Genomic DNA, 14,806 nt, shown 5'->3' with positions numbered 1-14,806 from the left:
TAAATTGTTTGCCTGTATTTAACAATCTCAGAAAGATTACTCTTTCTGTTTTCCTTGGAATACAAGCAAACGAAAAATATTCTTTCTTGTTATGTTAAATAATGCTATGTTTTAAAAATTACCATGTTTAACCACAGTTGGAGTATAATGATTGCTTAATAACGTGAATGCAGGAAAATCATATTTGGGGAAAAATAATTTTTGGAGTTGTTTCCAAGAAAAATACTGAGTTTTGAGACATATATTAGTCTCAATTTATTTTGGTATTATATTTTAAAAAAGGATATGAACTGAAACACAATTTAAAATATGTTCCATTTCTTGAGTATATAAAAAAACAAATTCTTTGAAAAGCCTTCTTTCTGTTAATATACAAATATATCCAAGAAAAATGAATATATAATAATTGGCTTAGCTGGCTTCATTGCTATAATTGCCTAGTAAACTGACCTTCAACACATTTTGACAAATTTATAGGCAACATTATCCATTTTTAAACAGAACATAATTTCTTGGTTTCCTTGTATTACCTCTGATAATAAACAATTCAATTTGTTCTGTGGATGGAATGTATAAATATAAGCAGTATTTTTGGGTTACTGTTAAGTGTATTTGAACTTTCATGCATCATGTAGTTGAAAATGTCAAGATATTTTCCAAAATATCTCAAGCGTAGGACAAGTAACACTTTATGATTTGCAAGCCCTTGTACAAAAATACTTATACATAATTTAAAAGCAGTTTACTTCCATATGTTTACTAAATAGACCAAAACTAATCTGGGTTGAAAACAGATTATGTGTAGTATTATACAAATAAAAATAGCATTATTAAGATTTATAACAGACAGAATATTTGTAAAATATTTTACTTAGTTTCCCTAGCACCTAATTCAGCTGAAATAAGAGTGGAAACTTGAGAAATCTGTGCTTTCGGTTTTTGTGCCTCTGTTACAACATTTTAAATAAAATTCTAATCTTCGCCCTGTAATTAAAATCATGTACAATTTATATTTCTTCCTTTGTTTCTTCATGTGTAAATTGTGAAAATGATGGCAGGTGAGGACAAAAGGGATAAAATTGACGGGATCTGTAAATATTTTAACATACTGCAACTCTGCCCCCTATTCTCTTATGAGATAAAGACAGGGAGGAGAGAAACATAAAATAGTATAAAAAAGAAACATAAAAGCAGCTTTGGTCTTCACAATTTTGATTTTCAAGTCTGGTCTACCTCAAAGGGATGAGATCTAATCAAGTTAAAAGAGGGATTGCAGTGCAAAAGGAGAACAATCTTGTAATTCTGCCCTTACATAAGACATCTTTGTACAGTATTTCAGCAATTTATACTCTATCAAACTTATTTTTATTTTTTCATTTATTAAGCATATTTATATGGCTTTCTACTAAAGGAATGCTGAATGGCATATAAAATTAAAACAAAATTAGTCACAATACATTTTAACTTTATAATCATTTCTTAAGCCTGATTTTATCAATTTCTATATATTAGAGACCATTTGAAGCTATTGGAAATAGGATTCTTTTTTATACATGAATATATAAGTGTACAGAGCATTTTTTATTATGTTTTAATCCTATTATAGTTGGATTAAATGGATTCTATTTCTAACCTGTAAACTGCCACTGGTTCATACAACTAAGCTTTATAGAATTTGTCATCAGTATAGACTTCTAGATTTAGTCCATAGTAACCTGGGAAACACAGGAAGGGTTATCATATATAAGGTTTACATGCCTTTTATTTTGTGAAATTCAGCTATGTAGCACTATCAGCATCATGTCTGGCCACCTGATAGGAAATGTTTCATTATAATTTCACAAAAAAGTTCCTAGGATATATCTGTAGGTTGGGAATCAGAATGGATAGGAAACCACAGTTTTTGAGTAAACGAAGTCTAGACAGAAGTGTAAGTAATCTTTATCGTCAGGATCTGAAATAACTTTGCATGATAACTTTGGTTCTGAACATCTAAATATTTTTTCTTTAGAGTTTCTTGGTGCTCTCTGAGCTTGGTTGTTTACAACTTGAGCTATAAACCCTGAGGTACAGTAATTCTGGGATACAGCTACAAATATAGACAAATATGTCTTCTCGGATCTGTCCTTCGTGGATTAAAAAAGCCATTAACTGGACAACATATGGAATCTATTAGCTTCAAGGAGACCAAAATCATTGTGAATTGTGCATACCTTCACTGTAAATAAAGTATCTTTATAACACAATAAAAATAAGTGTTTTGTTATTGCTCTATTCCACATCTCCTCACAAATAGTTCCTTCATCTTCATAACAGCAGCATATACTTTTGTTCTAAAAGTGTTTAGCCAATTACAACAGCCTCTGTATTTCTGGTATATTTTTAAGGTGTCAGTACTTTTCCTTATAACGTTTACAAGGATGACATAATTTCTTAATTCATAATTCATATTTTAATACTATAAATATTCCTTTTCCCATGAGGGGTGTGAAATTATAAAACTCTTGAAATGTAACATACATTCGGATTTCTAAAATTATTTTTAAATGTTTTTTGCAGCCATAGAAGAACATAAAGAAGAGAAAAGTCACCTGGACAATGCACAAAAGTGGTAAGCTGTCCAGTTTTCTTATCTCTGTACATTATACATTCAAAAATACCTTTAAATAAGATTAGGATTGGGATTCTTTCTTCCAATGCATGTTACTCTTTCCAGCCTTTTCATACAGTTAAAACTTTTTGGGAGATTAAATTATAGATGAAAATATATACAGTACACAGAGAAATCCAACAGGACTGAGTTAAAGCAAAAGTTGTAGCTTTCCTGTGACAGCTGTCTTTTCATATGAAAGGAAGATTGTTTGGTTAAAACCATGAAGAGTATTCTGCCACTTCCTTGAAGAAAGTAGTAGTCAAGGAACAGAACTAAATAATAAGCTTACTATTTGTCCAACAGAGCATTTAAAAATATTTTATAGTCTTCTTTCAGGTCAAAAATCCTAAACCTTGCAAAATGTCTACTGAAGCTTTACATATGCATAGTTTTACCAGCCACATCCTTCTTCAATATAAGAAAGTTAATTCTAGATCTCAATGCCCCCAATTTAATCTCTAAATTGTCCTTAAGCAATAAGGTGTTCCAACTTGCTTGGAAGATACAAATGAAGAAGCAGACAGTACGTGGGAGGTGAAAATAGTCCTAGGAATATTCACCACAAGTGTGAAGCCTGAATTTGATTTGGATGTGGGATTGTTGTATCTTTGGAACCTGACAACAAGATTGTAACTCCAGTAGTACTATAATCTTCTAGCTCTGGGTCAAATGATGTATTTTCAGGATATTAATGCGTGAAAACCTTCAGCTAGGAAGAGGTTGCCATGACTTAATAGCCTATTATTTAGAGATTTATTAGGGGAATGTACAATGATACAATTCAGTGCCTTTTTGTAAACAACTGTTTTTAAAATGTGATTCTTTCTCAGATCTCACTTACCAGTTTGCTTTTTTTTTTTTTGCTTTTTCTGTTCCTATTGTTTATGTAGACATCTGTCAACTGAATTCACTTAGCTGATGCAATAAAAACTCATATATTATATTGCATCTGGTCTTTATTTATGGTACAGTTTCTACTTGTACCTGATTTTTTTTTTATCTGTAGCTTGGAATTTCTAGTCAGAAATCTATGCCAGAAAATTTTCCATTGAATTTCCCCAATGAGTTTATATGCTGTCCACCTTTTTCCCTCTACATCTTCCAGTTTTGAAGAAATGGTAAAATACTATGGAATAAAGCCAAAATCTGGTGAAAAGGAGACCACACCGAATTATGTTTTCATGGTTTGGTATGAATTCTGCAGTGAGTTTAAGACTATTTGGAAACGGGAGAACAAAAACATTTCCAAAGAAAGGTAAGGTTCTAATAAAGCTATTAATACCATTTTAGAAGTCTGGGGAGCTGTTCTTTTTCAAACTCAACAAATTATACTCCTGTATTTCTCAGGCGTCATTGTTTTCTTTGAGATCAAATGGACTTCAAGGAAAGATTATTCCCTCAGGGTGCTTAGGAAAATTGACCAAAGAGATGCTGTCCCCACAAAAAGATAAACACATATAATCTGATAAATTACACTTTCTTAACCCCTTTCAATTGCTAGCTAGTGAAATGAAAGAGGAGCTGTGCTAATTTGGAACAGATTGCTTCTCTTTGCATTTTCATGTTGGACAACTTTAAGTGAGGCAATATTGGTGTTGCAGACAGCACTGACAAACAAAAGTGACGTTAATATGTCCACACTTGCATCAAAGGGAAGCCTGTGGGATTCAGACCCCATTTAGCACAGTGTCAAAATCCTGTACTGAATTTACAGCATTATTTCTTGGTATCCAGCTGTGGAGATCAAACTCCATGCCGTGGCATGTCCCATCGTTTCCTGATTTTATTAGTTTTTAGTTAAAACCCTTTTTTGTGTTAAGGTTTGAACTGTTTCAAGGTTTAAAGGGGGGAAGAAAAGATTGGGATGATTATTTAATGATTTCATTAGTGTACTATATTCTTTCATGTTGTAACAAATTTATGTTAAAAAGATAACACATTTTAAATTACATATTTTCCAGCCCAGTGGTCTTGCTACATTTCATTTTATTTCCCCCTCCTATTAAATTTACGTTTATGACTCTCACTTCTTATACAGCCAAATTAATCCCATGCTCATTCATCAACAAACAGGCTGGGAGTGATTTGAAAGTTTGCAGAAGTAGAACACTTCCTCTTCCTGAACCCAGCCTAATGATGACTGGGCATGCTTAGTTCTAGGGAAGGGAAATGGAATAAATATTCTAGAAGAAGACATGGCTAGAAACTTGTATTTCTGGACCACTCCACATTATATTATTTTGGAGTAGGTCCCATTTGCAACTTTCTGAGATGTATAGCCTTCCTTCCTTCCTTCCTTCCTTCTTTCCCTTTTTAAAAATTATGTTCTTTGGAACCCCATGGGTTTTGCAAGAACTTATTGTGATTCTATGAGAGCATAACACACAATTTTTTTTTAAGTTCATTTAACTCAGCCAATTTTCTATCATTTGCGCTTTGACTCTTGATAAGGGGTAGTGGGATTTTTTTTGAAAGGTGGTGTTGCCTGAAAAAAACTAAAACCCCTGTTGTATATTGTTGTTGTATAGGTGTATAGTCACACTCGTGCTTCCTGATAAATTATATTATTTGTAAACCACCTTTGAAGCACATAGGTAAAACGAGTGAAAACTATAAAATGGTAATGTTGAGTTCAGTTCTAACATTCTTGAATATTTATTTAGATGTATTTGTGGCCTAACCCAATAGATTCTAGTATTAAAGAGACACCAGCTTCTATTTTAAAATGGGGGGAAATGGAAAGCAAAATATTATGGGATTATGTTCCACAGAAATACAAAGTAGGGAAATATAGTAGCTTACTGGGAATGAACACAAGTTTTGCAGGCAAGTTCTTCATGTAACATTTGGTGAAAAGCTGGATGGAGGCTAGCAATTACTCAAAACATTTAAGGGGCCTCGGTACACAACAGTGTGTATGTGCGGGGTGTCCCTTATATTAAACAAGCAAAGACTACATTACTATTCTTGAGCCTTAAATGAACAACTTGCGACATAAGTAGCTAGCATTCAACATAATAACAATGTTAATTGTCCAACACTAGAAGCATACATTTGCTTAAGCAGCCATTTTAAATTAAATGCAGATGTGGATAATGTAGTAAATTGCTATACTTTTTATACAAGGAGATGTGCAAACATTGTGAGTCACTGGTGTCTTTCATCACAAGCAGCAATCTTAAGCAGCAATCAGTTTTTTCTGCTCAGAAAGAAAATGTCAGGGAAGGGGAAGTCCTCCTAGACTTGAAATTAGCCATAATAGAAGCTGCTTGCAATTTGCCCTTGAAATGGCACACAGAGATTCCATCACTGCCACCAGCCGCCACATGAAGAACAAGGGCAAGTCAGGAAAAACACAAGCAAATCCTTATCAGGCCTTCCTTTCAAGATCAGTAACAGATATTGATTTTTAGAAAGGGTACTAATATAAACAGTGTGGTTCAGTTGGATTAATTAGGAATTAATTAGGAAACTCCATCTGTGTTGTTCTTCTCTTGAAACACTCCCGTGTTTAGCAACCTCAGCAAGTTTAAGTTGGGTGGACTTCAACTCCCAGAATCATGACTTCTGGGAATTGAAGTCCATATGTCTTAAAGTGGCTGTGGTTGAGAAACAGTGAGATGTAGAATTTAAAGATCAAAGCCAAGAGCTCATTTTGTATCTTTCTGGATACCTTTCAACAAAATTGTCCCAGTCTGCACTTTCTTTTAACCTCATGTAATTTCACAGTTTGACCACTGCAGCAAATGTCCAGTTTTGATGTACAATTATATAAATATGCAGCTTTAGATAATTTCTGATATTTAGAATATCAATACCTATATGACAGTCGTATGCAGCTAATGTTTTATCTTTTTGGAAAATGCTAGGAAGAAATTTTGTGTGTGTGTGTGTGTGTGTGTTGTATTAGGCATACCAGGGGTTGTAACACACACACACACATACATACATACATACATACATACATACATATATGCTGGTTTTGTTGTATTCGGGTCTTTTCCCGTGTAGGATTGAGATTGTCTTTGCAACGTTTCGGCAAGATCTCACCTGCCATCTTCGGGCTTGGGCTTAAAATGGGAACGGAGTTGCCGTCTTTCTGTAGGTAAGATTGGCAGGTGAGATGTTGCCGAAACGTTGCAAAGACAATCTCAATCCTACATGGGAAAAGACCCGAATACAACAACATACCTACACCCGTGAAAGTCTACGAAAACATATGTATGTATGTATGTATGTGTGTGTGTGTGTGTGTTACAACCCCTGGTATGCCTAGTCTCCCTTTATTTATTTATCAGTACAAATACAACACAAATATACATATACATACATACATGCATGCATACATACATACATACATACATACATACATACATATATATATATGGCGGGGTGCGGGGGTGTGGGGGTGGGTGTATATGTGTGTGTATAGATCTATACTAGTCTCCCTTTATTTATTTATTAGTACAAATACAACACAAATATAAAAAGGCAACATTAAAAATAAATATATATATATATATATATATACACACACACATACATACACACACACACACACACACACAGAAAGAGAAACAGTGAATTCAGTGTCATGGTTTTCTATTCTTTACACGTAGATTTTTTCTTTTAAGATAGAAAAGTATTCAAGTTTCAGTCTGCCAAAGTGGAGAAAAATTTATTCCACCCTCTCTCCATGGTCTAGAGAAAAATAATTCCAACAAACTAATGAGAGGCAGGGGTTATCAGAAAAGAGGCAGTATCATTACATTAAAAAAAAAACTTTATTCAATTCTTTTTCACCAAACCTTCTGTCATGGACAAAATTGTTCCAGGGACAAGACATTGCTTAGAAATAAAGCATATCCCATTCATGTTACCCTATGAATGTCAAAGAAAATTCTAAAATATCATATTCAAACAGATGATATTTTCTTCTTGAAGAGTAAATGTTCATTCCTCTAGTCTATATAGTACCTGTAACAATCTAGTCCACTGTTTCTCAAACTTGGAAACTTTAAAATGGATGGTTTTCAACTGGATGGTAACTGGCTGGGGAATTCTGGGAACTGAAGCCCACCCCATCTTAAATTGTCATCTTGAAAACCACTAATCTAGATTATTCTGTAATCATGGTTTGCAATCGATTGTATAAAATATGGAATTAATTACAAAATTATTTCTGATTATAACAGACTTATTTCTGTTATACTTACTTTATTCCCTATAAATTTATTCCTATGGTGACAAATCATGATTTGATGTTACGCGTGAACTCAGCCTAAAACAGTATTTATGTATATTAATTTTCAAAAGTAATTGCGCACAGACCCACATACTAAATAACTTGACACAAATAAAAATTAACTATTTCTATAGCTATTGAGCAACATACCTTGAAAAAGCTAAGAACTCTCTAAAAAAACTTTTAACAAGGATATTATAGTTATTGATCTTTTTTTCTTCCTTTACAGTCCTATCTCATTCTCAGGGACTGCAGTTTTCTTGGCCAGCTTTTTCAGAAGTACTTTGCCATTGCTTCTTTCCTAGGACAGGAAGAAGGTGATTGACCCAAAGTCACTCAACTTAGCTTCATATCCAAAATGAGATTATAACTCTCAGTCTCCTGTTTTCTAGCTTGATGCCTTACCCACAAAACTAGCTCTCAATTATTGTTGGAACCTGTTGAGTGTCAAATCAGCCATCAATAGACATATAGACATTAACAACGTCTAGAGACTATCACCAAAGGTGGGTTCCTACTGGTTCAGCCGAGTAGGTAGTAACTCAGCTGCCCACGCATCCGAACCAATTCTATTGTGGCGCCATCTTGTTTTTGGTTCTACGCATGCGCAGAAGCATTTTTTTACTACTGTGTATGCGAGTGTAGCGCGTATCAAGTGCATGCGCCTGAAGCGCGTCCCTGAGCAAAATAGCAGTAAAAGAATCCAGAACCCACCCCTGACTATCACCCAGCCCTGACTATCACCCAGAACAAAAAGCAATCACCAGCAATCAGCACCCCATAAGCATAGATTAACTCCAAGGTTAACATCAGACCAACAATCAAGTAAACAATACCCCAATCAAGAAACCGCCAAAGAGGCCAATAGCAAACAGCCCCGTCAAAGAATCTCTAAGATCATCCCCACCAACACTGACAGGCAAGGTACTAGAATATAAACTGACACTAAACAACACTCCTAACTAGCACTGATGATGATGTTACCTAGTTTGCATAATGAAAAGTCTGCAAGGAAATAAAGCTCAGAGAGCAACAAGGATCCTTCGTTTCAAGCCCGAGTTACAAATATTCTCCTTTATTAGTATAGTTGGAATCTTTTTGATAAATACCCCAAATGATGTTAATCATAAGGAATTTAATATGTTTTGAGAACATATTATGCTAGCAGCTGGTTATATAATGTCCATTCTGCTGGATTTGATACCAAATCAGTCTTTTGGTATCAAATCACTTCATGACTTAATTCCTATCCTTTCCTCCCTTGATCCTTTGAATGAAAAGGAGGTCATGGGGTTAAGTAAGCAACATTTTTCCATCCTCAGCCCTGACACAACACTTATGTATTCTTGAAAAGGGGAAAACTTTATACTACCAATAGCAAAAATATATTTTAAAACTGGTTAATATTGTTAACACGTAAACTATTTTATTTAATGTTTGTAATTACAAAATATGCACTTGTGTAATGATCTTGAATTGGATAATAAGTGTGAGGGACTGTGTACGTGTTTTATATTTGATCTACTATAAAAACATTTAGATTTAAAAAATGCCTCTCCCCACAATCGACTAGATATTAATATTAACAATTTCAGCTGAAAGTTTTAGTGCTTAATTTTTTTTATAGAAAAGTGTTTGCTTGTTTGTTTTACCATAGAAAATTCTCATCTTACTTATTTCCATTATTTTCTAGGATACATGAACCATTAAGGAGACAATTCTGTTCTTTTTTGAATTAGTGTCAAACTGGCATTGCCGTTTTTGTTTCCATATTTCACACTAACTGAAATTTTTGAAGTAAACTGCTGGGCCATTGACTGACAGCATTTTGTAATAAAACAGTACTTTGATGGGGTTACTTTAAATGTCACTTAGAAACAATTGAGCTAGTCAAGATTATTGCAGCCTCTGTGCCACTAACCAGTAATCCAACTAACTGTATTGTATATTATAGTCCTACTGTCTGAACCAAAATAGTTATTAAGCTATTAGGTTTTGCCGCTAAATTCCATGGATGAAATGTTCTTTATACTCAACTCTGTCCAACAAGACATTCCAGTGTTAGATAAAAATTACAGTTTGAAAATTACAGTGAGCCAGGTAGTACGAATGCATAGCAATTTTTTGTTTGTTCGTTCGTAATGTGAACCCCTTGCTACTGAAACACCATCAAAATGATCATTAGAGATCAAGAACAATCTATGAATTAAGAGCAAGAGAGCCAATGTATAACAATTTAATATATAGTAGAAACTGAGATTTATTTATTTTATTTTATTTTATTTAGGTTGTAAAACATGTAAAAGATAACAGGTATAAGTATAAACTTAAATATGAACACAGTAAATGGGTACAAATAAATGACGACAGTAGGACAGGGACGGTAGTCTTATGCACACCCCTTGCAGACCTCTTAGGAAGGGGTAAGGTCAACAGTAGACAGTCTTAGGTTAAAATTATGGGAGTTTGGAGATGTAACAACAGAGGCAGGTAGTGCATTCCAGGCATTGACCACTCTAATGCTGAATTGGAATTGGTACTGTATCGCAATGAGCCTGATGAAGGTCATACTGGCCTGATAGGTGCTCTCTTGCAAGGGAAGGATTATGGTTCAGTAATAGAACATATGCTTTGCAATTAAACACCCCAAATTCATTTCATAGTATCTTCAGGTTGGGTTGGAGAAGCTCTGGGAAACTGCTTCCAATCAGTGCTAATATGATTAAGGAGTTGGATCAATTATTGTCTCAGTAAAAAACATTTTGTTAGGTAAACTCTCACTGGTAGTGAATGTAGAATAGGTCAGGTCCTATACCAGTTCTAAAAATTGTAGTCAATAATTTTTCCAAATTTGTCAGAAAAAAGAGAGTGGTGTACATTTTGTGTATGTGCTTTATAAAGTTTGTTTAGGAGAAAAACTTTTATATGGTGAACATATATCATTTTTAAAGCTCTAATAATACTTGCTTATATTCTGTTTTAGACTCCGAATGGCTCAGCAATCAGTGAGCAAGTTAACTTCAGAAAAAAAAGTGGAAACTAGGAAAATAAATCCAACTGCCAGTCTGGTATGTTACATTCTTATTGTGATTCTGGTTTCTGGTTCTCTTTTAAATAGAGCTGTTAATTCTTACGGAGTTAATCTACTGAAAAACAAGTCCGTATTTTCAGTTTTAGGATAGGTGTCCTAAAGGCTTCCTCCTGCAATGGCATTATATCTTGGAGCCAGCTTACAAAATCATTATAGATTTTAACTCAACATGTTTCTGTATAAAATATTAATCTGAATGTTAATTGAGCATGGGTATCCTTTCCTGCTGCATTAAATAATTCTTGGCATTGTTTTTGCCTTTCAAGATTTTTTCCATTTCTGAAATATTAATATGACACCGTAGATTGAAAAGATAGTTAATAACACATTCCTGTAAGAGGTCCTTGCCATTTTAATTTATTTAAAAACAAGTTCTGGATTGCTGGATTTGGTCCAGTATTGGCTACTGTCTTTTTTTATGTAGACAGATGGAAAATTCTTTTGCTGCATGTATATGCTAAATACAGATACCAGTAAGCTACAGGGAATTGAGCCCAATTTAGTAACAAAGATATGACTATCTGATGTTGAGCAGCTATATGAAATCAAAAGAGAGTTGGCTATTAATTAATTTAATAGAAATTATCTGAAATAGTATATGATAATGTATGGCTATCAAGTTTGTATTGGGTCTGGTCTACAGTTAACATATCATACGGTTCACCACATGGGCTGTATAAAATGCTCATTTTTGAAGGAAAGGGAATGGAAAATCCCTACAAGTAGCTGGCTTCAAATCATGCCATTACTTTTTCCTTTTTACTTCTACAACTTTTAAATGTCTGTGTTTTTTTTTCATATTTGTAATTTTTACAGACATACACTGTTGACGAAATGTACAGGTTTTTTGACATATATTTGCTTTAAAAACATATCCTTCCTGTCTTAGTGTGGCACTTCAGGAATTAATTTTCTGGAGAAAATGGAGGGAGGGGGAAGCTTATGTCTACTCTGGTTTCAAATTGCTCCATTCTTTTGGCCTAAACCATATACTCTCTGCAGTTTGAAAACAGATGGAAAACTAAAGCAAAGAATGATAATAAACTTTTCTCTTAAACAACAGAAAGAAAAACTACGTCAGAAAGAAGCCGGGGTGACACCCAACTGAAAGAAGAACCCCAAAAAGAAACAAAAACCAATGAGAGAGTGACCTTGATGATGCTACACGTTTCCCCTTCTCTTCGGGAGCACCTTATTTTAGATGAAGTTCTGTGTTGCTTTTCTCTTCCGACAATCCACCAAAGACTTTTCAATCCCTTGGTTTATACAAGCAAGGGGTTGAAAAGAAGTTTGTTTACATGGGACTTAGGAAGGGTTCCCCAGTAACTGTTTCTTATATGGTTGAAACCGAATAGTTATCTTAACAGCGAAGAATGTCTCTATGCAAAGTGCACTAGTATGGAAGAGCAAATCTGAATTTTAGGCAGGGAAATAAATAGCTTTATATCATCTGCAACAGATGTATGGGATGGCTAATATAAGTCTATTGAAGATTTGCTGAATTGGTGTCTGCTTAAAATTATTTTTATGGTGTTCAAAGGATTAAGTTTATCTTCTATATTTTATCATAATTATTTTTATAAGAAGCTCAATCTATGCATAGGAATAGAAATACACTTTTGCATATAGGAGAGAGAATTAATATCAAAATGTATGCTGCACTTGTATCGACTAATGTTTTGAGTTTTGTTCCTATTTTAATGGTAAAATGAAGACGTTGCATATCTAGATGAGGGTCAGATAGCAGTCTTCAACAATACATTATTTATAATCATTTAAGTGGATGCTGTGTAAAAACTGTTTCCATTATTTGTAATTAATGTAAAGGAAAGCCTATATTCTTTAACGATTTAAGATTTTGATATAACCAATGTTTAGATATTTCTACATAATTCTGTGAGTATGCATGTGTCTGGAACAGAGTGCACACTTATATACAAACACATTTTCTACTTATTGTCTCTGTGTGTGTGTGTGTGTGTGTGTGTGTGTGTCATTGCCTAGATTAAGAAAAAAGACAGCATTGATCTCCAATTTTTCATGCTGTAACAACTTGTACGAAGGGCAGCTTAGAATTAAAATTATAATTGAAATGAATAAATAATAAAATTAAACTGCAATTCATGTCCTATATCAGAAGCTAAATGGTCGCAAAGCAAACCACATGACAGAGAAAGAGATTGCAAAGATTGCTGGGTGCTGCAATCTCATTTAGGTAAAGTTTTGCTGTGCAGCAGAAATGCCACCATTACTCTCACATCCACATGCTGTTGTCCATTACGGACATTTGGGCTTAAACTCCCATATTAGTCAAAAAGTGATGTTTATTAATTTATTACTGTTGTCTTATTTATAGACTGTCACTAAACAAGGTAGCCACCAAACAAGGAGGGGTTGTAATAATAATTAGGTTAAAAATAGCATAATGTTAAAAAGCAATGAAGCATAGGCCAAAGTTGTTGACTCAACAGCTGAAGAAAATGTGGACTCAGAAGTTGGTAATTTTATTTTATTTATTTATTTATTAAATTTATATGCCATGCATCTCACCAAAAAGGTGACTCTGAGTGGCTATAATCAGGCTTCTGTGGTCTAGAAGTAGAATGAAAAATATTTCTCTTTCTTGTCTCAAAGAAAGACGTGCAACTGAATCCGAGTGGCTTGGTTTTCCAGCTCTTGTACTACAGGGAATTGAAGAAAGACTGTTGGTATTTCATACCCATAGCAATAGCACTTAGACTTATATACTGCTTCCCAGTGCTTTACAGCCCTCTCTAAGTGGTTTATGGAGTCAGCATATTGCCCTCAACAATCTGGGTCCTCATAGCATCTGCCTTATTCCGAAATGCTTCGCATGATCAGAAGCACAAAGAAGCACTTTTTGTTCCTCAAAATGTCCCATCTTTTAAAAAGAAAAGAAAAGTGCATTTTGTCTTGAATTATGATTAAGCCAAAGAGGGTATGATGAACAGCAAAAAAATATAAAAGAATTGCCTGCATGATAAATAAAGACTTGGGTTAAGTGAATGCATGGTTATTCAATATGTTTTGTTAAAAGTAATTAACTGTAAAAAAAAATTCAAATATGCAATATGTAACTTCCTTTTTATCTATGCACAATTAAGGAAAAGGGCTCTAAAGTGTATATATTATGATTGCTATTGGAATATGACATTTGTAGAATACATAGTTAAACAGTTCGCAAAAAGAACTATTGTTGATGTTAGTAGTGAACAGCAAAATATTATTTTTCTCTTAGATAGAAACATGATGTATTTTTCCCTGTCATGAACGGAAACCGATACAATAAATTGAGAAAATTAAAATGGGTTGTGTAAAATGTAATACAGATTTTTAGTATTGTGAAAGTTCACTAAACTATCAAGTAGTTATGTACGTAATATACCGCAATAAATTCCCAGCTTCGCAAATTGTTTTATTTGCCATATACAATGTCAAATCTTTTGCTTCTAAGATTTGACAACTTTCCATAAGTAAACAAAATGCTTCTGAGTCTATCAGTTGCAAATTTTCGACTCACAATGAGACAAACCCATTCAAATTCCAAAATTAGAAGTGGGTAATGGTTGCTTTGTTACAGGACCTTTAAACACTCAAGCAAGAAAAAGCAAAAACATGGTAATTTATGCTGAGATAGAGAGAGAAAGAGACTTCGTGGTTAATTAAATTTTATTTAGTATAATTCAGTGTCGTTACTCTTTACCTTGCAAATATATGGCAGCTCGCCATTTTCAGTTAAACGATTAACATGACAAAAAGAACACCAAACTTTATCTGTTTATATTTTGCAATAGAT

The 14,806-nt window shown here is 33.8% G+C and overlaps 1 protein-coding gene across 1 annotated transcript in view; it reads left to right on the top strand.

The window, feature by feature from the left end:
• The window catches only part of FMN1 (formin 1), a 95,396-nt gene extending 81,081 nt beyond the window's left edge, over nucleotides 1-14,315 (top strand). Inside the window, exons 14-17 of the mRNA XM_081940609.1 lie at nucleotides 2,560-2,611; nucleotides 3,759-3,908; nucleotides 10,882-10,966; nucleotides 12,053-14,315. Of these exons, the coding sequence (XP_081796735.1) occupies nucleotides 2,560-2,611; nucleotides 3,759-3,908; nucleotides 10,882-10,966; nucleotides 12,053-12,097 (332 nt within the window). The 3' untranslated portion in view covers nucleotides 12,098-14,315. The remainder of the gene's footprint in view (nucleotides 1-2,559; nucleotides 2,612-3,758; nucleotides 3,909-10,881; nucleotides 10,967-12,052) is intronic.
• The last annotated feature ends 491 nt before the right edge of the window (nucleotides 14,316-14,806 follow it).

This window comes from Natrix helvetica, assembly GCF_964273705.1.
Source record: "Natrix helvetica genome assembly, chromosome: 1".
Classification (NCBI taxonomy): Eukaryota; Metazoa; Chordata; class Lepidosauria; order Squamata; family Natricidae; genus Natrix; species Natrix helvetica.
Note: the sequence above shows the minus strand (reverse complement) of the source record. Positions and strands in the feature narration are given on the sequence as shown.